At 47.1% G+C, this 25,473-nt stretch overlaps 1 protein-coding gene across 3 annotated transcripts in view; it reads right to left on the reverse strand.

Annotated features, from left to right (window-relative positions):
- Window positions 1–24,934, reverse strand: part of MAP3K9 (mitogen-activated protein kinase kinase kinase 9) — a 60,789-nt gene extending 35,855 nt beyond the window's left edge. For 2 of the 3 annotated variants that reach the window (XM_069950336.1, XM_069950335.1), the window contains exons 1-2: window positions 7,659–7,952; window positions 5,137–6,199 (exon numbers count right to left, since the gene is read on the reverse strand). In XM_069950336.1, the coding sequence (XP_069806437.1) occupies window positions 5,137–5,614 (478 nt within the window). In that variant the 5' untranslated portion in view covers window positions 5,615–6,199; window positions 7,659–7,952. Of the gene's footprint in view, window positions 1–5,136; window positions 6,200–7,658; window positions 7,953–24,901 lie in introns of those variants that run through there. The other variant, XM_069950337.1, reaches the window with a different exon arrangement.
- Between the last annotated feature and the right edge of the window lie 539 nt (window positions 24,935–25,473).

The following is a 25,473-nucleotide window of genomic DNA, read 5'->3' on the forward strand; positions in this document are numbered from 1 at the left end:
AAATCATCAGTCGCCACCCGGGCATCGCTACGTGGAATCGCAACGATTTCAAAACATCATACATTACCTGTCCAGGCGCAGGTCTTCTCCCAATCCTGCGCCGCAGCAGCTTCGGAGCTTCGGGTCTGTCTGAACTGACAGACCGCTCAGCCAATCACTGGCCCAGCTCAAACAGGCCGCTCCGAAGCTGCTGCTGCGCGGGACCAGGAGAAGTAGAAGTCCTGCGCCTGGACAAGTAATGTATGAAACAAGGGCTGCAAGGACATCAGTACCAATGTCCCTGCAGCCCTTGCTTAAACGCTTGTCGGGCCGTGGAATAGGCCCAGAAAACGAGCGCCGATCTAGCAGATTGGCGCTCGTTTTCATAGTTGATCGGGCCCTGCTCAGCCCGTGGAATAGGACCCTTAGGCTACATTCACTAATTGTGTCCGTATTTACAGATATGCAATTTAGGGCCCACTGACCTCGATCGGGTCGTATATTTACGGATCCACAATTAGCAAAAATTGCAGACAGGCTATAGTACAGACCGCCATTGCGGCACAGATTGGATTGTCCAATAAAAATCTATGGGAGTGTCATTTTTTGCAAATCCATAATTTTTACAGAAGAAACGTGCGACTGCCCGTTCAGCCAGTCAATGACTGGGGCGGTGTGACTGATTGGCTGAGCCAGTAAGCACACAGCAGGGTACACGACGCCCGGGGGCTGCGCTATGGGGCGCGAAGATGGGCGAGTTTAGGTTATTATTTTCCCGCACCTCCTTTAAAGCACCCACAGAAGATTTTGACCTTCAGGACCCTGATTTTCTGCTATGAACTCATGTATTATATACCTTTAACACCCCTAACAGCTATAACATTATAAAAGTCGTGTATTCAATATTCATAGGACATAGCACTGAGCCGTCCCTCTGTTATTACACTTAGACATTTGGGTAGCAGCTATAGAATATACTAAGGCTATCGACTGATTTCTGCAGGAAGCCAAGCATTTCCTGCACGGGACATGTACTACCACATGGCGCCTATTCAAATTCAGCACGGTAAGGTGGCAAGATACCCAAATTTCCTAAGGCCAAACTCCAATATGGCAAACTTGTTGCTGCTGGCCGTGGCGTTGTCCCGCATCTGACCATCTCCCTGTCCTATACACAGATACTGTGTTTATACTCTGATGGATCAAGACCACAGAAAGATGAGCAGACGTGGAAAGAATGCAGCAGGTGCTGCAACCTTACTGATTATGTGATAACCTGCTGTAGAATGAGATGCTCTGCAACATCTCTGATAGGGAGGAACAGCAGGTGCATACAAACCGACTGATCGTTCCCAGTAGCCCCCCTACCTCCTCTATTCAGCACTGCTCTAGTGATCCTTCTAAGGGCCCTGTTCCACCGGACGATTATCGTTCAGATTATCGTTAAATCGTTCGAATCTAAACGATAATCGTTCGGTTGAAATGTAGTTAACGATTAACGACCGAACGAGAAATCGTTGATCGCTTTATAAGACCTGGACCTATTTTTATCGTTGCTCGTTCGCATCGAATAAGACATCGTTCGGTCGTTTGCAATAAATACGAACGCAATAGTGAATCAATAGCGAAGAAAAACGATCGCAATTACGATCATAAGTAACGATTATCGTTCCATGGAAATGAGTGAACGTTTTCAGGTCTTTCGCAATAGCGGTCGTTTGAGATTGTTAATCATTAACGATTAGGCAAACGATAATCGTCCGGTGGAATAGGGCCCTATGGCTGGGTTCACACTACTTTTTTTCATCCGTTTTGATCCATTAAAATTTTTTATTTTTTTTTAAATGGATCAAGACGCATCCTTTTAAGCATAGACAAAAATGTGGTTGACCAAATTTTTGTGTACGTTAAAGAACGGATGCATTTTTTTTTTTTTTTTTTACAATGGAATTCAATGGAAGAATGAATCAAAACGGATGCACGGAAATGCATCAGTTTTCCATCCGTTTTGGCAAAAACGGATGAAACCAAGCTTAGCGTGAATCCAGCCTAAGTCACACCTTTTTTAAGAAACTTGATCTGGTAAAATATGTAAATTTGCTCCTTTGGAACACTGGCCACTGCAACATTTGGCCGGCCCTCCGATGGTTTCCCCTACTTATGCATATTCAAGCAGGCTGGTCCTCCGCCATACTGGAATAGGCATTAGTAGGCGCGCCTGTAGGAGGCGGCAGGTGGTATTAAGGGGGATCACAAGAGCAGCGCTGATAGATAAGGTAGGGGCTACCAGGAACTATCAGCACGTTCATAGTTTTACTTTAAGACCCCAAAACAAATGGATTTTGGGTGGCTTTAGAATTGGGGCAAACAGGTAAGTAATGCCATTTACAGCTGGAGGGCTGCCGCTTTGACACCTGTGCTTTAGGGCTAACCAGTGACTTTAGCTGCAACACAGACTGTGCGGCCCAAGGTCCCCGCTTCATCACAGATAGTGAAAGTGAATGTCATCAGGTAGCGACCCCAAAAGCTGCCGTACATCTCTTCAAGGGTGATGTGCAGGACCCCCTTTAACTTAATTAGCTGCAGTGCAACACGGCAAACTTGTGGCTGCACTGCCTGCACTATAGCCAATAGCCATGTAGTACGTGCTTTACCAGACACTTCTTGAATGAATGGCCAACTAGGTAACACATAACCGGACTACTTCTCAGTACTGTAGCTCTGGACCCCCAACCCCCCACTATGACCTCCGTGCGGCCTAACGTTTGCATTCACTAAACAGAAAATTATTGGCACGGAACAACCAGGAATGATTAGAATTCTCACACCCGATCAATACTGTCAGCACAGAAACCAATCTGACCGGCTGACTTATCGCTTGACGGATCCCAGGAGCCGGAGACGTTTTCTATGAACTCTAAAAGGCAGAAATTCAAAGCAAATTCTCAGATTTCTGCCACGTATTTTACCATCCTTGTATTTAGCCATGGGCTGGGGACTGGGTATAAGGCCTTTCTGATGATTTTTTGTTGCCTGGAATATGCGACATGGCTCGTTCAAATCTGCATTACGTGTGGAAAGCATGGCCCAACTCCTGGGGCGCTCCTCCTGGTTCCTAATGTCTATAGTAATAGCCCATCCCCGGCCCAGGGTCACCCTCACATTTCAGGAGGGCTGACTGAATATGTCGTCTAAATATAAGAAAAGACAGATGGAGCTTGTAAGATTTAGGCAGGCCCAATGGTCATATGAGCAAATCTCGAGTGCGCTTGAGTCCGTGAAAGCTTAAACGTGTGGTATTTGATTACCGGTGAAGAAGTTGAATGCAACCATAAGGCTGCCTGGAAAACATGGATACAGTCATAGGTCTTATTCAAACATCCCATAAAAATTTCCATGGTCTCAAATCCGCAACCATGGAAAATTTTAGGGCTGTTAAATCCCATGTGTGCATTCATAACATCTGTACCAGCATCCTTGCCGCAAAAAATAGGACAGGTTATAGTGCGAATCATGGCACGAATGTCTCTCCCCACTCCCATCTCCCCCCCCCCCTCCTGCGGACAACACCATTGCCTCCTGACCCCCAATCCAGCACCCTCCAGTGTTTTTCACAGAGCACATAAAATCAGGCTCCTTGAAAAACACTGGACATGTGAATGGGGCCATAGGCTGTATCCATGTTTTCCAGGCCTCCATAGGGCTGCATCCAACTTCTTCAGCCACCGGCAATCTAATGCTGAACGCTCAGGCTCAAATGGACTGGAACGCTTGTGAGATGTGCTGCGTTTAAAGGGAACCTGTCACCCCGGGCAACCTCCCCCCTCACCCTCCCTACCCCTGGATAGGGCCCTGCATACATACCCGCCCCCAGTGCAGATCCCGCCATGGAGATCTGGTCGTCTGCTCATCTGCACGCTCAATATGTAAATAAGCGGAGAGGAGTCCAATGGCCATAGGAAAATACTGCTCCAACGGCCAGATCTCCATGGCAGGACCAGCACTGGGAGCGACACAAACAGGAGCAGGTGCTTATGCGAGGGCCTATCCAGGGATGGGGTGGGTGGTTCTCTTTAATGGGGAACAGAAGGATTTCTGGTGTCTGTTGCGTTGCATCACAGTAACACCATGCGACAAGGTGGCCCAGAACAGAGCGGTAAAGAGGGTGCAGCACTACATCACCAGTCTTGATTTATGGTGTGGGTGTCAAACAGCGGCCCTCCAGCTGTTTCATAACTACAGCTCCTATTATGCCTGCACAGCCAAAGCTTTAGCCGTCCAGGCATGATGGGAATTGTAACTTTGCAACAACTGGAGGGCCACATGTTAAGACACCCCGCTTTATGGAATCAGTAGAGGTACTGTAGGTCTGAGCCTTTTAAAAAGCTTAAAGGGGTATTCCACTCAAACTGCCCATGGTGAGACTAATAATTCCTTCCATACTTGTTATTATCTATTCACTCTCCTTCCCCCAGTTCTCAGCTGCTGCTTTCTGCTGAAAACGCAAGAATCTGTGTGTGAGCTTTTCTCTCCGTCTCCCCCACCTCCCCCCTCCCTTCTGAGAGGGCTGATGTAAACAAGTCCCTAGCGGGCTTTATCTGCAACATTGTAGGTTCTTTGTAATGCTGGGAGCGTTATTCTGAGGTCAAGTTGCTGATAAACTCACTGTGATTATCCCTCCCAGCATTACAAAGAAGCTAAAAAAGTTACAGATACAGCCTGCCAGGGACTTGTTTACATCAGCCGTCTCAGAAGGAAGGGGGAGGAGGGAGAGACAGAGAGAAAAGCTCACACACAGATTTTTGTGTCTTCAGCAGGAAGCAGCAACTCAGAACTCAGGAAAGGGAATTGTTAGTCTCACCATGAGCAGCAACATATGAAAAGTTATGTTTGAGCGGGATACCCCTTTAAGACTGGTAAGGGGTCAGTGATGACAAGGACAGCAAAAAGGCTGAGGTCAACAACCTTTGGCCCTTTTGCTCCTTGTGACCTGACTGGCCATGTGTCCGCTCCTGCCAATATCACCTATATGTGCCCATGATGTGGTATACAGGCTAAAGACCCGACCTATGACATTGCTGCCAATCATACCCTACTAGGCAGCGCAGGTGACAATCAATAAAACAGGTTTTTCTGCAAGAAATCACATTCTCTTACACTGCAGAGCAGACGCCGGGCAGCAGGGAAGCTCCTCCACTCGTTTTCCTTGTAGTTTACTGGAGAAACTTTGAGTTCTGGTCACGTAATTGCTAGGAAAGATGCCCACCCGGTCCTGGATCTTTCCAGTCCACCATCCCTCGTCTCCAGACACCCGCGAGTCCTTGGACAGCACCTGTACCAAGTCACCTAGGCGAAGGGTCAACTCATCCTCCGCAGAAGCCTCATAGTCAAACACTGCAGTCCAATACAATGGGTTGGAGAGGGAGTCGGGAGGTTGCTCTCCAATGCCTCCAGCACCTCCTTCTCCACCCCCATCATACTCCTCCAAAAACTCCTGTCTAGTGGGAGTACTCTCTCTATCCTCCTGATCTTCTTCATCATCGGTAACCAACGGCACCGGTAACACTGATGCATTGGCTATTCCTCTGACTTTGCTACTGCCGGGCAGGGAGAGCAGAGATCTGAGGGGCTCCATTGAAGCGATCCATAGGTGAAGCTTGGTGTATGGAGCCTGGTGCCCATGCACTGCACTTCAGAGACTGAAAGCAAGTCCGAGAAAGGGAGTACTCCTTATAATACAGAATCCCAGAACGTGAGTACTCCTTGTAATATCGAATCCGAGAAAGTAGAGTACTCCTTGTAATAGAGTCCGAAAATGTGAGTACTCCTCGTGATACCGAATCCCAGAATGTAAGTACTCCTTGTAATATAAAATCCAAGAATGTGAGTACTCCTTGTGATACAGAATCTAAGAACGTGAGTACTCCTTGTAATATAAAATCCAAGAAAGTGAGTACTCCTTGTAATGGAATCCGAGAAGGTTAGTACTCCTTTTAAGAGAGTCTGAGACTGTGAGTACTCCTTGTAATACCAAATAAGAGACGGTAAGTACTTCTTGTAATAGGGTACGAGAGGGTGAGTACTCCTGGTAGTACAGAGTCCAACACATGTACTGTGGGAGCCAATGGGGGGGGTCTCCTGAATCCACCACAATACAGGATCCCAATGAAAGTTTCCAGAGCTCTTAGGGTTCAAGCATCATAGTGGTGATTCCTGGGCCCTGTAATAGAGATAAGAGATGCAGGAGGAGCACGGGGACAGGTGATGTGCAGTCGATGCAGGAGGAGCACGGGGACAGGTGATGTGCAGTCAGTGCAGGAGGAGCACGGGGGCAGGTGATGTGCAGTCAGTGCAGGAGGAGCACGGGGGCAGGTGATGTGCAGTCAGTGCAGGAGGAGCACGGGGGCAGGTGATGTGCAGTCAGTGCAGGAGGAGCACGGGGGCAGGTGATGTGCAGTCAGTGCAGGAGGAGCACGGGGGCAGGTGATGTGCAGTCAGTGCAGGAGGAGCACGGGGGCAGGTGATGTGCAGTCAGTGCAGGAGGAGCACGGGGGCAGGTGATGTGCAGTCAGTGCAGGAGGAGCACGGGGACAGGTGATGTGCAGGAGGAGCACGGGGACAGGTGATGTGCAGGAGGAGCACGGGGACAGGTGATGTGCAGGAGGAGCACGGGGACCGGTGATGTGCAGGAGGAGCACGGGGGCAGGTGATGTGCAGGAGGAGCACGGGGACAGGTGATGTGCAGGAGGAGCACGGGGACAGGTGATGTGCAGGAGGAGCACGGGGACAGGTGATGTGCAGGAGGAGCACGGGGACAGGTGATGTGCAGGAGGAGCACGGGGACAGGTGATGTGCAGGAGGAGCACGGGGACAGGTGATGTGCAGGAGGAGCACGGGGACAGGTGATGTGCAGGAGGAGCACGGGGACAGGTGATGTGCAGGAGGAGCACGGGGACAGGTGATGTGCAGGAGGAGCACGGGGACAGGTGATGTGCAGGAGGAGCACGGGGACAGGTGATGTGCAGGAGGAGCACGGGGACAGGTGATGTGCAGGAGGAGCACGGGGACAGGTGATGTGCAGGAGGAGCACGGGGACAGGTGATGTGCAGGAGGAGCACGGGGACAGGTGATGTGCAGGAGGAGCACGGGGACAGGTGATGTGCAGGAGGAGCACGGGGACAGGTGATGTGCAGGAGGAGCACGGGGACAGGTGATGTGCAGGAGGAGCACGGGGACAGGTGATGTGCAGGAGGAGCACGGGGACAGGTGATGTGCAGGAGGAGCACGGGGACAGGTGATGTGCAGGAGGAGCACGGGGACAGGTGATGTGCAGGAGGAGCACGGGGACAGGTGATGTGCAGGAGGAGCACGGGGACAGGTGATGTGCAGGAGGAGCACGGGGACAGGTGATGTGCAGGAGGAGCACGGGGACAGGTGATGTGCAGGAGGAGCACGGGGACAGGTGATGTGCAGTCAGTGCAGGAGGAGCACGGGGACAGGTGATGTGCAGTCAGTGCAGGAGGAGCACGGGGACAGGTGATGTGCAGTCAGTGCAGGAGGAGCACGGGGACAGGTGATGTGCAGTCAGTGCAGGAGGAGCACGGGGACAGGTGATGTGCAGTCAGTGCAGGAGGAAAGGCTGCAGCACCAGGAGGCTCTGGATGAACGATGACGGTTACCAGCATGAGGGCCCCCACCACGCAGGGTCCACACGGCCTAGCACTCCGGTCAGGTGAGGAGATGATGTCTAAAGCTCCTTAGGAAGCAGAACTTGCAGGAGCACAGGGTACGGCCGTAAAGAGAGACGCTGGGCCTAGTCCACTTCTACGTCTGCAGCCGAGTCCCGCACTTTACTTCACTCGTAGACTGTAGGCACCAAGAGGCTGACCCGCAGCATCTCTCCTCTGCCCAGCGCCCGCTATCTGCTGCCCGCACCCATCCGCCCGGCACCCCCCACACCTCCTTCTTGTCAGTGAAAGAGGGAAGGAAGCTGGCAGCTCGCGAGCCGCTCAGTCATCTCATTGGCCGGCGCCGCCGTCCATCAACTTCGCTTCCGTATCTGATTGGCTAGCTGACTTCGCTCGCTTCAACCTATAGTTCACGCCTCCTCCTGTCTACAAACCTGCTGACCCTCAGCTTTTTTTTTTTTCTTCAAACAAAACTTTAATAGTTTTTAACATTTCATTGCAGGATACAATGAAGTGAAGTGGAAGTGTGCTGCACTGTGCATGATGTTGTTACTGTAGAGCTTATAGTCTGTATGGGTGTTCAGACAAGGAATAATTGTTAATATATATATATTATATACTGTAGCTATATATATATATATATATATATATATATATATATATATATATTTATTTATTTTTTTCTCCATGTTAACTTTTTTTTTAAACGGCGTGCAATGTATATTTTAAATAAACTATTATTAGAAAGTTGTATAGGTTTGTAATTTACTTCTATTTAAAAATTTCCAGTGTTCCAGTACTTATGAGCAGCTGTATGTCCTGCAGAAAGTGGTGTATTCTCTCCAGTCTGACACAGTGCTCTCTGCTGCCACCTCTGTCCATGTCAGGAACTGTCCAGAGCAGCAGCAAATCCCCATAGAAAACCTCTCCTGGTCTGGACAGTTCCTGACATGGACAGAGATGGCAGCAGAGAGCACTGTGTCAGATTGGAGGTAATACACCACTTCATGCAGGACATACAGCAGCTAATAAGTACTGGAAGACTGGAGATTTTTTTTAAAAAAAGTAAAGTACAAATCTGTATAATTTATAACTTTCTGATTTAAAAAAGGAAAAAATTGCCGGAGTACCCCTTTAATTGAACTGAGCTGCAAAACAACATGGAAACTGAGAGTGGCGCTGTTTCTGGAAGAAAGCAACTACAATTTTGGAATCCTGTATAATGCCCTTAAAAAAATAATAGCCAACAAGTTGTGAGGTATACATCAGGTGGCGTGCTTTGCCGTTTTCACCCAATTTGGAAATTGATCGCTGAGGACCTCATTCATTTTTCAAATTATGATTATGAAAAATAATGATTTCTGTATTTATTTTCAGAATAATAAAAAAAAAAAATGATGAAATAAAAGAGCCCTGCCAAGGGGAGAAACACGTCGGGGTGTGTACACCAAACACAAGGCAGCCCCATACAGCTCACAAATCACCTGGATAGGTGATAGGTCAGCACTGGTGCACCACATGGACCAGAGCACCTGACCACTTTGAAACAATTGAAAGAGGTTGTCCAGGATCAGAGAAACATGACTGCTTTTTCTCAGAAACAGCGCCCCCCTTATCTACAGGTTGGATGTGATTAGTGTCGAGCGAACCTGTCAAAATTTTCGGGTTCGGCAAAATCTTTTCTTTCAGATCGACTGATGTCAGAAAGTGCTAAAGATCTGTAATTTACATCTATTAAAAAATCCCAGGTTTTTCAGTACTTATCAGCTGCTGTATGTCGTGCATATCTTTGTTTATGTCTATGACATACAACAGCTGATAAATACTGAAAAACCTGGGATTTTTTAATAGATGTAAATTACAGATGTATATAGATGGGATAGTGCAGTCAGTGGAAGATGGGGGTATATAGATGAGATGGTGCAGTCAGTGGATGATGGGGGTATATAGATGGGATGATGCAGTCAGTGGAGGATGGGGGTATATAGATGGGATGATGCAGTCAGTGGAGGATGGGGGTATAGATGGATGGTGCAGTCAGTGGAGGATGGGGGTATATAGATGGGATGGTGCAGTCAGTGGAGGATGGGGGTATATAGATGAGATGGTGCAGTCAGTGGATGATGGGGGTATATAGATGGGATGATGCAGTCAGTGGAGGATGGGGGTATATAGATGGGATGATGCAGTCAGTGGAGGATGGGGGTATAGATGGATGGTGCAGTCAGTGGAGGATGGGGGTATATAGATGGGATGGTGCAGTCAGTGGAGGATGGGGGTATATAGATGAGATGGTGCAGTCAGTGGAGGATGGGGGTATATAGATGGGATGATGCAGTCAGTGGAGGATGGGGGTATATAGATGGGATGGTGCAGTCAGTAGAGGATGGGGGTATATAGATGGGATGGTGCAGTCAGTGTAGGATGGGGGTATATAGATGGGATGGTGCAGTCAGTGTAGGATGGGGGTATATAGATGGGATGGTGCAGTCAGTGGAAGATGGGGGTATATAGATGAGATGGTGCAGTCAGTGGATGATGGGGGTATATAGATGGGATGATGCAGTCAGTGGAAGATGGGGGTATATAGATGAGATGGTGCAGTCAGTGGATGATGGGGGTATATAGATGGGATGATGCAGTCAGTGGAGGATGGGGGTATATAGATGGGATGGTGCAGTCAGTAGAGGATGGGGGTATATAGATGGGATGGAGCAGTCAGTGGAGGATGGGGGTATATAGGTGGCATGGTGCAGTCAGTGGAGGATGGGGGTATATAGATGGGATGGTGCAGTCAGTGGAGGATGGGGGTATATAGATGGGATGGTGCAGTCAGTGTAGGATGGGGGTATATATGGGATGGTGCAGTCAGTGGAGGATGGGGGTATATAGATGGGACGGTGCAGTCAGTGGAGGATGGGGGTATATAGATGGGATGATGCAGTCAGTGGAGGATGGGGGTATATAGATGGGATGGTGCAGTCAGTAGAGGATGGGGGTATATAGATGGGATGGTGCAGTCAGTGTAGGATGGGGGTATATAGATGGGATGGTACAGTCAGTGGAAGATGGGGGTATATAGATGAGATGGTGCAGTCAGTGGATGATGGGGGTATATAGATGGGATGATGCAGTCAGTGGAGGATGGGGGTATATAGATGGGATGGTGCAGTCAGTAGAGGATGGGGGTATATAGATGGGATGGAGCAGTCAGTGGAGGATGGGGGTATAGATGGGATGGTGCAGTCAGTGGAGGATGGGGGTATATAGGTGGCATGGTGCAGTCAGTGCAGGATGGGGGTATATAGATGGGATGGTGCAGTCAGTGGAGGATGGGGGTATATAGATGGGATGGTGCAGTCAGTGTAGGATGGGGGTATATAAATGGGATGGTGCAGTCAGTGTAGGATGGGGGTATATATGGGATGGTGCAGTCAGTGGAGGATGGGGGTATATAGGTGGCATGGTGCAGTCAGTGGAGGATGGGGGTATATAGGTGGCATGGTGCAGTCAGTGGAGGATGGGGGTATATAGATGGGATGGTGCAGTCAGTGGAGGATGGGGGTATATAGATGGGATGGTGCAGTCAGTGTAGGATGGGGGTATAGAGATGGGATGGTGCAGTCAGTGGAGGATGGGGGTATATAGATGGGACGGTGCAGTCAGTGGAGGATGGGGGTATATAGATGAGATGGTGCAGTCAGTGGAGGATGGGGGTATAGACGGGTGGTGCAGTCAGTGGAGGGTGGGGGTATATAGATGGGATGGAGCAGTCAGTGGAGGATGGGGGTATAGATGGGATGGTGCAGTCAGTGTAGGATGGGGGTATATAGATGGGATAGTGCAGTCAGTGGAGGATGGGGGTATATAGATGGGATGGTGCAGTCAGTGGAGGATGGGGGTATATAGGTGGCATGGTGCAGTCAGTGGAGGATGGGGGTATATAGATGGGATGGTGCAGTCAGTGTAGGATGGGGGTATATAGATGGGATAGTGCAGTCAGTGGAGGATGGGGGTATATAGATGGGATGGTGCAGTCAGTGGAGGATGGGGGTATATAGATGGGATGGTGCAGTCAGTGGAGGATGGGGGTATATAGATGGGATGGTGCAGTCAGTGGAGGATGGGGGTATATAGATGGGATGGTGCAGTCAGTGGAGGATGGGGGTATATAGATGGGATGGTGCAGTCAGTGGATGATGGGGGTATATAGATGGAATGATGCAGTCAGTGGAGGATGGGGGTATATAGATGGGATGGTGCAGTCAGTGGAGGATGGGGGTATATAGATGGGATGGTGCAGTCAGTGGAGGATGGGGGTATATAGATGGGATGGTGCAGTCAGTGGAGGATGGGGGTATATAGATGGGATGGTGCAGTCAGTGGAGGATGGGGGTATATAGATGGGATGGCGCAGTCAGTGGAGGATGGGGGTATATAGATGGGATGGCGCAGTCAGTGGAGGATGGGGGTATATAGATGGGATGGAGCAGTCAGTGGAGGATGGGGGTATATAGATGGAATGATGCAGTCAGTGGAGGATGGGGGTATATAGATGGGATGGTGCAGTCAGTGGAGGATGGGGGTATATAGATGGGATGGTGCAGTCAGTGGAGGATGGGGGTATATAGATGGGATGGTGCAGTCAGTGGAGGATGGGGGTATATAGATGGGATGGTGCAGTCAGTGGAGGATGGGGGTATATAGATGGGATGGCGCAGTCAGTGGAGGATGGGGGTATATAGATGGGATGGCGCAGTCAGTGGAGGATGGGGGTATATAGATGGGATGGAGCAGTCAGTGGAGGATGGGGGTATATAGATGGGATGGCGCAGTCAGTGGAGGATGGGGGTATATAGATGGGATGGAGCAGTCAGTGGAGGATGGGGGTATATAGATGAGATGGTGCAGTCAGTGGAGGATGGGGGTATATAGATGGGATGGTGCTGTCAGTGGAGGATGGGGGTATATAGATAAGATGGTGCAGTCAGTGGAGGATGGGAGTATATAGATGGGATGGTGCTGTCAGTGGAGGATGGGAGTATATAGATGGGATGATGCAGTCAGTGGAGGATGGGGGTATATAGATAAGATGGTGCAGTCAGTGGAGGATGGGAGTATATAGATGGGATGGTGCTGTCAGTGGAGGATGGGTGTATATAGATGGGATGGTGCAGTCAGTGTAGGATGGGGGTATATAGATGGGATGGTGCAGTCAGTGTAGGATGGGGGTATATAGATGGGATGGTGCAGTCAGCATGGACCAATCAAGAAGTGAAAATCACAGAGCTGTACAGGAGGACAGACACGAAAGCTTTATATACAGCAGTGTGTATAGCTGAGTGTGAGTACAGGCACATTATAGCAGCAGTGTGTATAGCTGAGTGTGAGTACAGGCACATTATAGCAGCAGTGTGTATAACTGAATGTGAGTGCAGGCACATTATAGCAGCGGTGTGTATAGCTGAATGTGAGTGCAGGCACATTATAGCAGGAATGAAGAGGATGGGGAACATAAGGACTGACAGAGACTGCAGGGAGCATGAAGGAGCAGGACATATGTGGGCACATACATGCAGCACTCTTTGTCCGGGGAGAGAGGGGTTACAGCTATGGAGAGATTACCTCCACAGTCCTGTCCCCTGATGTAAGCCCCAGCCTGAAGTGGATCTGCTATGGTTTGGAAGGTGAGGGAGACTTCCTGGGTCAGAGTACAGGGCTTTAGACCCCGCTATGCAGACCATGCCTCTCCCCCACTCGCCCTCCCACCCAGTACAGGGAGCTCTTACACCAAAGCAATGGTCTTACACCAAGTCACAATTTCGAAAAACTGTGGGCTCTTCTTGCAAAACACTCTTAATCCAAGTTACTCTTAAACCAAGGTACCACTGTACTAATAGGGTGGGCTAGATGGACCAAGGAGCCTTTGGAGGAGTATATGGAGGAGTATATGGAGGAGTATATGGAGGAGTACATAGAGGAGTATATGGAGGAGTATATGGAGGAGTACGTGGAGGAGTACATAGAGGAGTATATGGAGGAGTACATAGAGGAGTATATGGAGGAGTATATGGAGGAGTATATGGAGGAGTATATGGAGGAGTACATGGAGGAGTATATGGAGGAGTACATGGAGGAGTACATAGAGGTGTATATAGAGGAGTATATGGAGGAGTACATGGAGGAGTATATGGAGGAGTACATGGAGGAGTACATAGAGGAGTATATGGAGGAGTATATGGAGGAGTACATAGAGGAGTATATGGAGGAGTATATGGAGGAGTACATAGAGGAGTATATGGAGGAGTATATGGAGGAGTATATGGAGGAGTACGTGGAGGAGTACATAGAGGAGTATATGGAGGAGTATATGGAGGAGTACATGGAGGAGTACATGGAGGAGTACATGGAGGAGTATATGGAGGAGTACATGGAGGAGTATATGGAGGAGTACATAGAGGAGTACATGGAGGAGTATATGGAGGAGTATATGGAGGAGTATATGGAGGAGTACATGGAGGAGTATATGGAGGAGTACATGGAGGAGTACATAGAGGTGTATATAGAGGAGTATATGGAGGAGTACATGGAGGAGTATATGGAGGAGTACATGGAGGAGTACATAGAGGTGTATATGGAGGAGCATATGGAGGAGTACATGGAGGAGTACATAGAGGTGTATATGGAGGAGTATATGGAGGAGTACATGGAGGAGTACATGGAGGAGTACATAGAGGTGTATATGGAGGAGTATATGGAGGAGTACATGGAGGAGTACATAGAGGAGTACATGGAGGAGTATATGGAGGAGTACATGGAGGAGTACATAGAGGTGTATATGGAGGAGTACATGGAGGAGTATATGGAGGAGTACATAGAGGAGTACATGGAGGAGTACATAGAGGTGTATATGGAGGAGTACATGGAGGAGTATATGGAGGAGTACATGGAGGAGTATATGGAGGAGTACATGGAGGAGTACATGGAGGAGTACATGGAGGAGTACATAGAGGTGTATATGGAGGAGTACATGGAGGAGTACATGGAGGAGTACATAGAGGTGTATATGGAGGAGTATATGGAGGAGTACATGGAGGAGTACATGGAGGAGTATATGGAGGAGTATATGGAGGAGTACATGGAGGAGTACATGGAGGAGTACATGGAGGAGTACATGGAGGAGTACATGGAGGAGTACATGGAGGAGTATATGGAGGAGTACATGGAGGAGTACATGGAGGAGTACATGGAGGAGTACATAGAGGTGTACATAGAGGAGTATATGGAGGAGTACATGGAGGAGTACATGGAGGAGTACATAGAGGTGTATATGGAGGAGTATATGGAGGAGTACATGGAGGAGTACATGGAGGTGTATATGGAGGAGTATATGGAGGAGTACATGGAGGAGTACATGGAGGAGTACATGGAGGAGTACATGGAGGTGTATATGGAGGAGTATATGGAGGAGTACATGGAGGAGTACATGGAGGAGTATATGGAGGAGTACATGGAGGAGTACATGGAGGAGTATATAGAGGTGTATATGGAGGAGTACATGGAGGAGTATATGGAGGAGTACATAGAGGAGTACACGGAGGAGTACATAGAGGTGTATATGGAGGAGTACATGGAGGAGTATATGGAGGAGTACATGGAGGAGTATATGGAGGAGTACATAGAGGAGTACATGGAGGAGTACATGGAGGAGTACATAGAGGTGTATATGGAGGAGTACATGGAGGAGTACATGGAGGAGTACATAGAGGTGTATATGGAGGAGTATATGGAGGAGTACATGGAGGAGTACATGGAGGAGTATATGGAGGAGTATATGGAGGAGTATATGGAGGAGTATATGGAGGAGTATATGGAGGAGTACATGGAGGAGTACATGGAGGAGTATATGGAGGAGTACATGGAGGAGTACATGGAGGAGTACATGGAGGAGTATATGGAGGAGTATATGGAGGAGTACATGGAGGAGTACATGGAGGAGTACATAGAGGTGTATATGGAGGAGTACATAGAGGTGTATATGGAGGAGTACATGGAGGAGTATATGGAGGAGTACATGGAGGAGTACATGGAGGAGTACATGGAGGAGTACATGGAGGAGTACATGGAGGAGTATATGGAGGAGTATATGGAGGAGTACATGGAGGAGTACATGGAGGAGTACATGGAGGAGTACATGGAGGAGTACATGGAGGAGTACATGGAGGAGTACATGGAGGAGTACATGGAGGAGTATATGGAGGAGTACATGGAGGAGTACATGGAGGAGTACATGGAGGAGTACATGGAGGAGTACATGGAGGAGTACATGGAGGAGTACATGGAGGAGTACATGGAGGAGTACATGGAGGAGTACATGGAGGAGTACATGGAGGAGTACATAGAGGTGTATATGGAGGAGTACATAGAGGTGTATATGGAGGAGTATATGGAGGAGTACATGGAGGAGTACATGGAGGAGTACATGGAGGAGTACATGGAGGAGTACATAGAGGTGTATATGGAGGAGTACATAGAGGAGTATATGGAGGAGTATATGGAGGAGTACATAGAGGTGTATATGGAGGAGTACATGGAGGAGTATATGGAGGAGTACATGGAGGAGTACATGGAGGAGTATCATTCCGTATTGGAAGTAAATAGATGTTGATGTGTTTGGAGTCTCCTCTTGTTTTGGGGTTACCGTTGCCTCACAGCTGTCATTCTGAGCCAGGAAGCTGAGCCTGACTTCAGGTTTGCAGAATACATCGGCCGCCAGGAAATGTCCCATTGTTAACCAAAAAAAAAAAAAAAAAAAGTTTCCTATGGCAGGAGTATTGTGTGAAACTCCCACAAGATGTCCGGCATAATGACAGGGGGCGTATATCATACACGCAGTGACTTCACCTTTGAACTTACATGTACCTGGGTGAAGAGTTTGGAACACGTTATAACGCTTAATTTTTGTTATTAATTATATTCTCTGTTAAACCCCTATTTTGTTAAATTAAAGGGGTATTCCGCTGACACATAACTTTTTATATGTTGCTGACCATGGTGAGACTAACAATTCCTTCCATACTACTTGTTATTATCTATTCAGTCTCCTTCCCCCAGTTCTGAGCTGCAGCTTTCTGCTAAATGATGTTTACCTGCAAAAAAACGGCCGTTGTGTTATACGGATTTGGATGGTGTGTGAACATTAAAGGGGTTATCCAGGGCTACAAAACCATGGCCACTTTCTTTCAGAGACAGCACCACTCTTGTCTCCAGTTCAGGTGCAGTTTGCAATTAAAGGGGTTATCCAGCGCTACAAAAACATGGCCACTTTCCCCCTACTGTTGTCTCCAGTTTGGGTGGGGTTTCGAAACTCAGTTCCATTGAAGTAAATGGAGCTTAATTGCAAACCACACCTGAACTGGAGACAACAGTAGGGGGAAAAGTGGCCATGTTTTTGTAGCGCTGGATAACCCCTTTAAGCTGTTAAGTTACTGATTACACCGGTTCTCACACCTGAAACGTGTTGCGATCCCCAGATCTAGTTGGGGTGAGTGTGCGGCAATGTACGTGACTCCCCCAACTAAACATCTGGCTCTCTCACTTTATAGCAGGGGTAGGGAACCTTGGCTCTTGTGCTTTTGCAAAACTACAACTCCCATCATGCCTGGACAGCCAAAGCTTTAGCTTGATGGGAGTTGTAGTTTTGCAACATCTGGAGAGCCAAGGTTCCCTACCCCTGCTTTATAGACTACAATAAAGCAGAAGAATCGCATTTGATTGACAGCCGGGGAGAGACGTGCGCTGCCCCCAGCTGTATCTCAGGATCACAACGGGTCTCACAAGTTAAACCAACAGACTCTATCAATGTGTATGCACAGAGGCCGTCACTGTTCAGTGCTGGAAGTGGGTAAGTTTTGTTATGTTGCAGTCTGTGCCGACTCCTCATAAATAAATCAGGATAGTAATTCACAGCACTAAGTTCTGCAGCTGGGAAAAGCTGATAAACAGCATCTTAAATGTATTGGCATTGCTCTGGGGTATTGGAAATGCTTCTGACTACTGCAACTCTCGACTTCCTCATGTATGTGGCAATGTGCCTAATGAATTCCAGCATACCTGAGCCGTGGACCTGCAGCAAAGTGCTGACTCAATCCGGCTTTGTCGCTGTTATTGTTTCAATCACTCTGCAGTGGAAACGCTGCACAAGTAAAAGCCTGCCATCAAGTGGCCGACAATGGTAACAGCATCCGCTAGGCCAGGGCAGGGAACCTTGGCTCTCCAACTAAAGCTTTGGCTGTCCAGGCATGATGGGAGTTGTAGTTTGCTACAGCTGGAGAGTCATGAAATTCACAGTATAAAATCTACCGCTTAAAAACTTATAAATATACATGTGAATATAGTTCAGCAAAAAAAAAAATAAATTTAAATCTTTCAAACTGGTGCCAGAAAGTGCCAGAGATTTGTAACTTGAAATTACTTCTATTTATAAAATATAAATTTCAAGTCTTTCACTACTTATCAGCTGCTGTATTTCAGCGGTAAGTGGTTTATCCCTTCCATTTTGACACAGTGCTCTTTGCTGCCACCTCTGTCCATGTCAGGAACTGTCCAGAGCAGCAGCAAATCCCCCATAGGAAACCTCTCCTGCTCTCTAGACTAGAAAGAATATATCACTTCATGCAGGACATACAGCAGCTGATAAGTACTGGAAGACTTGAGTTTTTTTTTAATAGAAGTAAATTACAAATCTCCGTCACTTTCTGGCACCAGTTGATTTGAAAGATTTTTTTTTAATTGTTGAAGTACCCCTTTAAGATGGGTTTTTATCATCTTTAGGCTGGGTTCACACACAGTATATTTCAGTCAGTATTGTGGTCCTCATAGCAACCAAAACCAGGAGTGGATCAAAAGCACAGAAAGGCTCTGTTCACACTATGTTGAAATTGAGTGGATGGCCGCCATATAACGGTAAATAACGGCCATTATTTCAATACAACAGCCGCTGTTTTAAGATAACAGCAAATATTTGCCATTAAATGGCGGCCATCCACTCAATTTCAACATTATGTGAACAGATCCTTTCTGTGTTTTCAATCCACTCCTGGTTTTGGTTGCTATGAGGATCAAATACTGCCTGAAATATACTGTGTGTGAACATAGCCTTAAAGGGGTAGTCCACCCAAAAAAATTTTCTTTTAAATCAACTGCTGCCATGAAGTGACAGAGATTTGTAATTTACTTCTATTAAAAAATCTCAAGCCTTCCAGTACTTATCAGCTGCTGTATGCCCAACAGGAAGTTGTATTATTTCCAGTCTGGAGAGCAGGAGGGGTTTTCTATGGGGATTTGCTCCTGCTTTGGACAGTTCCTGACATGGACAGAGGAGGCAACAGAGAGCACTGGGTCAGACAGGAAAGAAAACACCACTTCCTGCTGGACATACAGCAGCTAATAAGTACTGGAAGATTTAAGATTTTTTAATAGAAGTGAATTACAAATCTCTGGCACTTTATGGCACCAGTTGATTTGAAAGAAATTTTTTTTGGGTGGACTACCCCTTTAAAGGGGTTGTCCAGCGAAAATCTTTTTCTTTCAAATCAACTGGTGTGAGAAAGTTATAAAGATTTGTAATTGACTACTATTTAAAAATCTCAAGTCTTCCAATACTTATTAGCTGCTTTATGTCCTGCAGGAAATGCTGTTTTATTTTCAGTCTGACACAGTGCTCTCTGCTGACATCTCTGGCCGAGACAGGAACTCTGTCTCGGTTTTCTATGAATCACCATAGAAAACCTCTCCTGCTCTGGACAGTTCCTGTCTCGGCCACAGATGTCAGCAGAGAGCAGTGTGTCAGACTGAAAATAAAACAACATTTCCTGCAGGACATACAGCAGCTAACAAGTATGGAAAGACTTGAGATTTTTTTTTTATAGAAGTCAATAACATCTCTATAACTTCCTGACACCAGTTGATTTGAAAGAAAACTATTTTCGCTGGACAACCCCTTTAACATTGCAAAAGATATATTAAAGTGACTGTACCACCAGGCCTGGGCTAAAGCACTGGAGGTGGGCCGACCCACCCTTAATGGGAAGAAACTCCAGCCCCTCCATGACGTGACTCCATTAGAATCAATGGAACCCTATCATAGGGGGGCGGGGTTTTCCTCCCACTAAGGGTGGGTCGGCCCACCTCCAGTGCTTCAGCCTGGGCCTGGTGGTACAGTCACTTTAAAGTTGCATAAACCTTGTGGGATAGTCACCGGTTGGGAGAGTAGGGGTCTCATTACCACTTTTTGCTCCTTGTCTTATAGAAGTTAATGGAGAAGGAATCAAATTGGGGTCCTGCTTGGACCCTATGTATATTGTATGCTTAAGAATTGCACAGCTGCAGTACTCAAGGGGTTATTGTTGTTTGTGATTTGTGCACCAATGAGAGCTCTTTCCTCTTCTCTAACTATCTCTTTTTTCCTTCTTTCTCTGCACTCTCTTCTCACCCACTAACAGCAGGTATTACATACCCTGTAGAAGGTAGTCACATGGGGAGAGGAAGTGTTAGTGAGTCTTAGTCTGGTTCCCGTACAGAGAGGACCCAAGCCAGAACGGTCCCTACAGCAGTCACGTTGGGCCCTGGCTTATGCCAGGTCCCCTGCTAGAGCCAAAGTCCAGTGTAGTCTGAGGGGTGGTAGTGAACACGCAGGGGTAACAAGGACACTCTTTTCTTGAAAGCAGCACTTCCACACACTATGCAGTGCTAAACACTCTCAGAGAGGTCAGGGATCATTCCAACCCAACGCCGTGAACAAGTCTAAAGGTGCAGGACCGTATCCTGACGAAAGAGGAAATGATCTGGATAGAGCAAAGTTGCTAAAAGCCTACGTACTCTATCTCGCAGCACGGGTGTAACCAGAAATCTCTGACCACTCTGCTCACCTCAGGTAACAAGGTCTGGGGCTTGTGTAACCCTCTAGGACGGGTCGCCCGACACTGGTGGGCAATAGGTGGTGTAAAGACAAGGAAGTCAAAACACGGGTACGGGTATTCTCTCTACTCTCAAGTCTACTTATTCTATTTTTAAAGTTCCAGCAGAGCACAGTACTACATTGGGTTGGGACTCTCTTGACATCCTACTCTCTACTTCTCTGAACTTACTCTACTTCTCAGCATGCAACCAAGCCAGCAAGGCTATTCTACCTCTCAAGCTCTCAGCACAAGTCTTGTCGGTCAAGTCCAGAGTATATTGTCAAGTCAGAAGTCCATTTTATATCATAGTATCAAGTATTTCTAAAGTATAAGAGAGTTTATTTATGGTAACGGGACTAAGCACCTACACAGTAACGTCACCTTCCTTGGCTTATCTCCCCTTTCTGTGGGTGGAAGTACCGATAGTCCGGGTTGGTCTCAACTCCACTCCGTCCCACTGTGATAAGCGCCCAAGGGACCCTCTCACTGCCCAGCATGTCACCAACCACAGGGGAAAGGGTATAGCCAGCCCCCCTAAAATAAAAGCAGGTGTGCCACCATACCTGTGAGCCCTACCGGCACTGGCGTCCCGACAACCTAACATCTGGCTGAGCTATATCCCGACCAACCACCACTGTAGTGGAGGCACACTTCACCATCTAGCAAGTGACCGGTCGGTCCTCACACTGGGGCAGCACCACACCTATATTTCTGGCTGTTACTGCTGAAAGGTATGCAATTAGTCACAACCTCGTGACCATGAGAGCGTGTGTCCCATAAGAATGAAGGTATGTTAAAGGGGTAGTGCAGCGTTTTTCCTTTTCTGCTTAATCAACACACATTAAAAGAAATATAACTTTGTAATGTCTGTTAATAAGCTGAAGGTCTTCAGTTTTACTACTTTGCCACTAGGTGTCTCACTATCCTGATGTACTTAGCACATCAGGATGTTGTCAGGACCAGGGCACTGGAGGACACAAGACAGGTGATGCCCTAGCACTGACACCTGCTCCGCTGACCCTGCCTGCTTACCGCAACTGCCCTAAACGGCAGCGGGTGACTGGGCGATGTTCCAGCGCCTGCACATGTGTTACACAAAATGTGGACACGACAGACAAACACAATAATACGTGGTCAGGATAGTAAGGTCTGCAACAGTCGGCCAGCGCAGTACAAAAACGTAAGTCAAAAGGGTAGTCGAAAGCCAAAAGTCAAAAGCCAGAATCAGGTAACCAGGAACACAATATGGGAGGTGAAGTCCCAGCCCCAGGATTGGGGCCTAGGAATCCAACCTCTCGTACAAAACCACAGGGGATGCTGCCCCAGCGTAGTAGCTGAGGATGCCGCCGGCGCACCCCTAGCATTTGGATGGTTACCAGGGACACCGTTGGGGCGCTTGACAGGACAGCTGTGTGTTCCGGCAGTGCTGGGAGCCAAGTGCATGGCCCGGCTAATGACAGATGTATTGTTATGGGTTAACACTGCACTTGTGTCTTGTTTGTTTGCCACTGTATTATCCAACCTTTGAGCTGGGTACCTCACAATTCTGCACCTATCATAAACCTGGGGTCGATCAGAACTAGTCTAGCGGTGGTTTAGTAATGTGTTTGAGCTAGTATGTGTTTTCCATTTTCATGGGTTGCTAAATGGAGGGTTAACTACCACTAGGGGACAATCTTCGCCTACATCTGAGGTGACAAATCCTTATTCAAGTTATGATGTTCCCACAGCTATTGTCTGCACTGGAGCAAAGTGCAGCTACAGCCGAAGTACTTCATTGATCCTCAATCAGCCATCTCAGGTAATCTTGAGACCGGTAACCTACACAATGAGAGGGAAAGAGCAGCTGATCAGGAGAAGGAGAAGTTTGCTGAATGATTGTCTTTACAAAGATACCTAAAAGTAAAAAATCAGCGGGTTGGACCGATCTTTGGTGTATGGGGTGCTGAGGATGAAGATATGGAAACCATCAGTGTTTTCTGGTTGTAAAAACATAGGAGTTTTTCTCCTTCGGCCCTCTGGCGCTGTATGAGCTCGAGTGATGTTGCAATGCATCTGGAATTCCACAGATTCCAAATGCATTATCTGGACATATATTTTCTGGCATGGACACCCTTCAAGTAAAATCCTGAAGGGTATCTGTGCCCAATAGATCCCTATGGGGCTAAAAATGTATTGCAAATGGTGATTTCCTATTCCCCCTTATAGTTTGCACTGTATTCTACAAGCACAATGCTGCATCAGCCTGAGCGGTCACTGAGTCTGTCTGACCAGTGCGGGTATAGTGCCAGTGCATGTGGCTGATGAAATGGAGACCATTGAGCTTGAAACAAAAAACTTTACTGTCAGCACTAGCGGATAATAGACTCGGCCAGCCACACACAAAAACATTGGGCCGTGCAAAAGAACACAAAATGGAAAAATCATAGCAGCACAGGTTTAGACATCCGTGCACAATACAGTGGTCGCAGGATTTTTAGGACTTGTCTAAAATCATTAAACAGGGGTATTTGCAGAAGGATATTAGAGGGGGTGAGGGCACCTGCAGTCATCAAGTTGGGGAAATCCATCCACAATGTCCAACTGGTTGCCAATGTTCCCATGGACCTTCACGAGTGAGGCCTTCCCACCAGGCCCGGACTGACAATCTGGGGTACCGGGCAGATGCCTGATGGTCCACCCAGTTTACTAGTCAGAGGGCTGCCTTCCCAGTCATTTTGGAAGGTATACTTCCAAGCTGTGAAGAAGGTAGAAAATGTCAGGAGCAGAACAGGTCAGACTCCCCGAACAACCCCTTTAAGAGTACAGTTGCCTCACCAGAGTATAGGGGTAAAGCATCCACATAGAAATAGTTAAAGGGGCTTTTCAGGATTTGCTTTTATGGATGGGTGCCTTATCCTTAAAAGGGTTATCCAGTGCTACAAAACATGGTCACTTTCTTTCAGAGACAAAGCAACTCTTGTCTCCAGTTCAGGTGCGGTTTGCAATTAAGCTCCATTCACTTCAATGAAACTGAGCAGCAAAACCGCACCCAAACTGCAAACAAGAGTGGGGCTATCTGTGAAAGTAAGATAACCCCTTTAAGATAAACCATTAATATCAAATTGATAGGTGTCCTTGCCAACCAGCTAATTGAAGGGGCCCTGAACAAATCTGATAGCAGGGGCAGAGAGGATCGGATATAAGGCAGTTGTTTGACGAGAAGCAGACTACAGTCTGACAACATCAGATGCCTGGGGAACCTGTAGTTGTCAAGCTGAATTCCGATATTCTTTCTGCCACCACTAGGGGGAGCTCACTACATATTGATATATTATAGGAGTCACTCCCTTCCCAACATTCTCAGTATGCAGTACCTGCACTGTACCCATTGATTTCAATAGAATGAACATAGGCTCTGACGGGATCAGATCACTGTCACATATACAAGATAACACATATAAAAGGGGTCAGTCTTATTGTGTAGATTGGTGTTTGTCTTCAGGTCCGGATTGTTGGGGGTCCCTACAATGGACGGCCTGCCTGGTGGTAGACGCTGGATTATCACTGACTGCCTTGTTTATTTCTGTAACTAGTGCAGCGTTTACACGGAACGATAATCATGCGAATTTGCACAATAACGATCGAATTCGAACAATAATGGTACGTGTAAACACAGCGAACGATCAAACGACAAGCGAGAAATCGTTCATTTTGATCTTTGAACATGTTCTTAAATCGTCGTTCGTCGTTTGCAAAAAATTCGCAGATCGTTCCGTGTAAACAGTCGTTCGCAGATTTTATTTATGTACGAGATAGGCTTAAGCGATCGCAAAACGATTTTTCCGTACGATATATTGTTCCGTCTAAACATTGATCGTTATAAAAAAAAATGCTCTTCGAAATCGTTAATCGTACGATCAGGCGAATTATCGTTCTGTGTAAACGCAGCATAACTCCGCCTGTTACTAAGGCTGGGTTCACACTGCGTTTTTGCAATCCGTTTTTTTCATCCGTTTTTTTGTGTACTTTTGTGTACGTTAAAAAATAAAAGTCAATGGAAAAACTGATCAAAACGGATGCACACAAATGCATCCGTTTTTTTCTTGCAAAAAAACAAATAGAAAAAAACGGATTGCAAAAACACAGTGTAAACCCAGCCTAAGGGTCCAATTACACTGAGCACTGAGGGGTCGAAACGTTGCTGTTTGATGATCGGATAGGCAATAAAATTTTGAAACTTGTTATAATTCAGTATCTTGCTCCTGTACGCCCTAGAATTTTATAATCACCAACCTCCTGCATGGATAGAGAGAGAAGCGTCCAGGCCCGTGCTTCCCCTAGCTCGCTCCAGCGATCCTTTGGGGTCTGAATAACCAGACCCAAAATAATCAAAACTGATGACAGGAAGACTCTAAAGACTTAGGGGAAGATTTATCAAACATGGTGTAAAGTGAAACTGGCTCAGTCACCCCTAGCAACCAATCAGATTCCACCTCTCATTTTCCAAAGAGTCTGTGAGGAATGAAAGGTGGAATCTGATTGGTTGCTAGGGGCAACGGGGCCTGTTTCACTTTACTCCATGTTTGATAAGTCTGCCCCATAGTATCTCCCTAAATAAACAAGTCTCTGATAGAGATCGTGCACTTTTCTTATATTGTCCAGAACAAGAACATAATTCAATGCTGAGAATCTGTACAAAACTTCTCGTCCTTCTTAGGAGCCTGCAAATGGCTTCTCTGGCAGAGATAGAAAAACAGGAGACAATTTTTTTCAATTGTGTTCAATAAACCTGTGATGAGATTTGAAAGGGGAACTCCAGTGATTTTTTTTTCTTTTAAATAGACTTGTCTAAAAAAAAAAATAAT

This window comes from Dendropsophus ebraccatus, chromosome 13, assembly GCF_027789765.1.
Source record: "Dendropsophus ebraccatus isolate aDenEbr1 chromosome 13, aDenEbr1.pat, whole genome shotgun sequence".
NCBI lineage: Eukaryota > Metazoa > Chordata > Amphibia > Anura > Hylidae > Dendropsophus > Dendropsophus ebraccatus.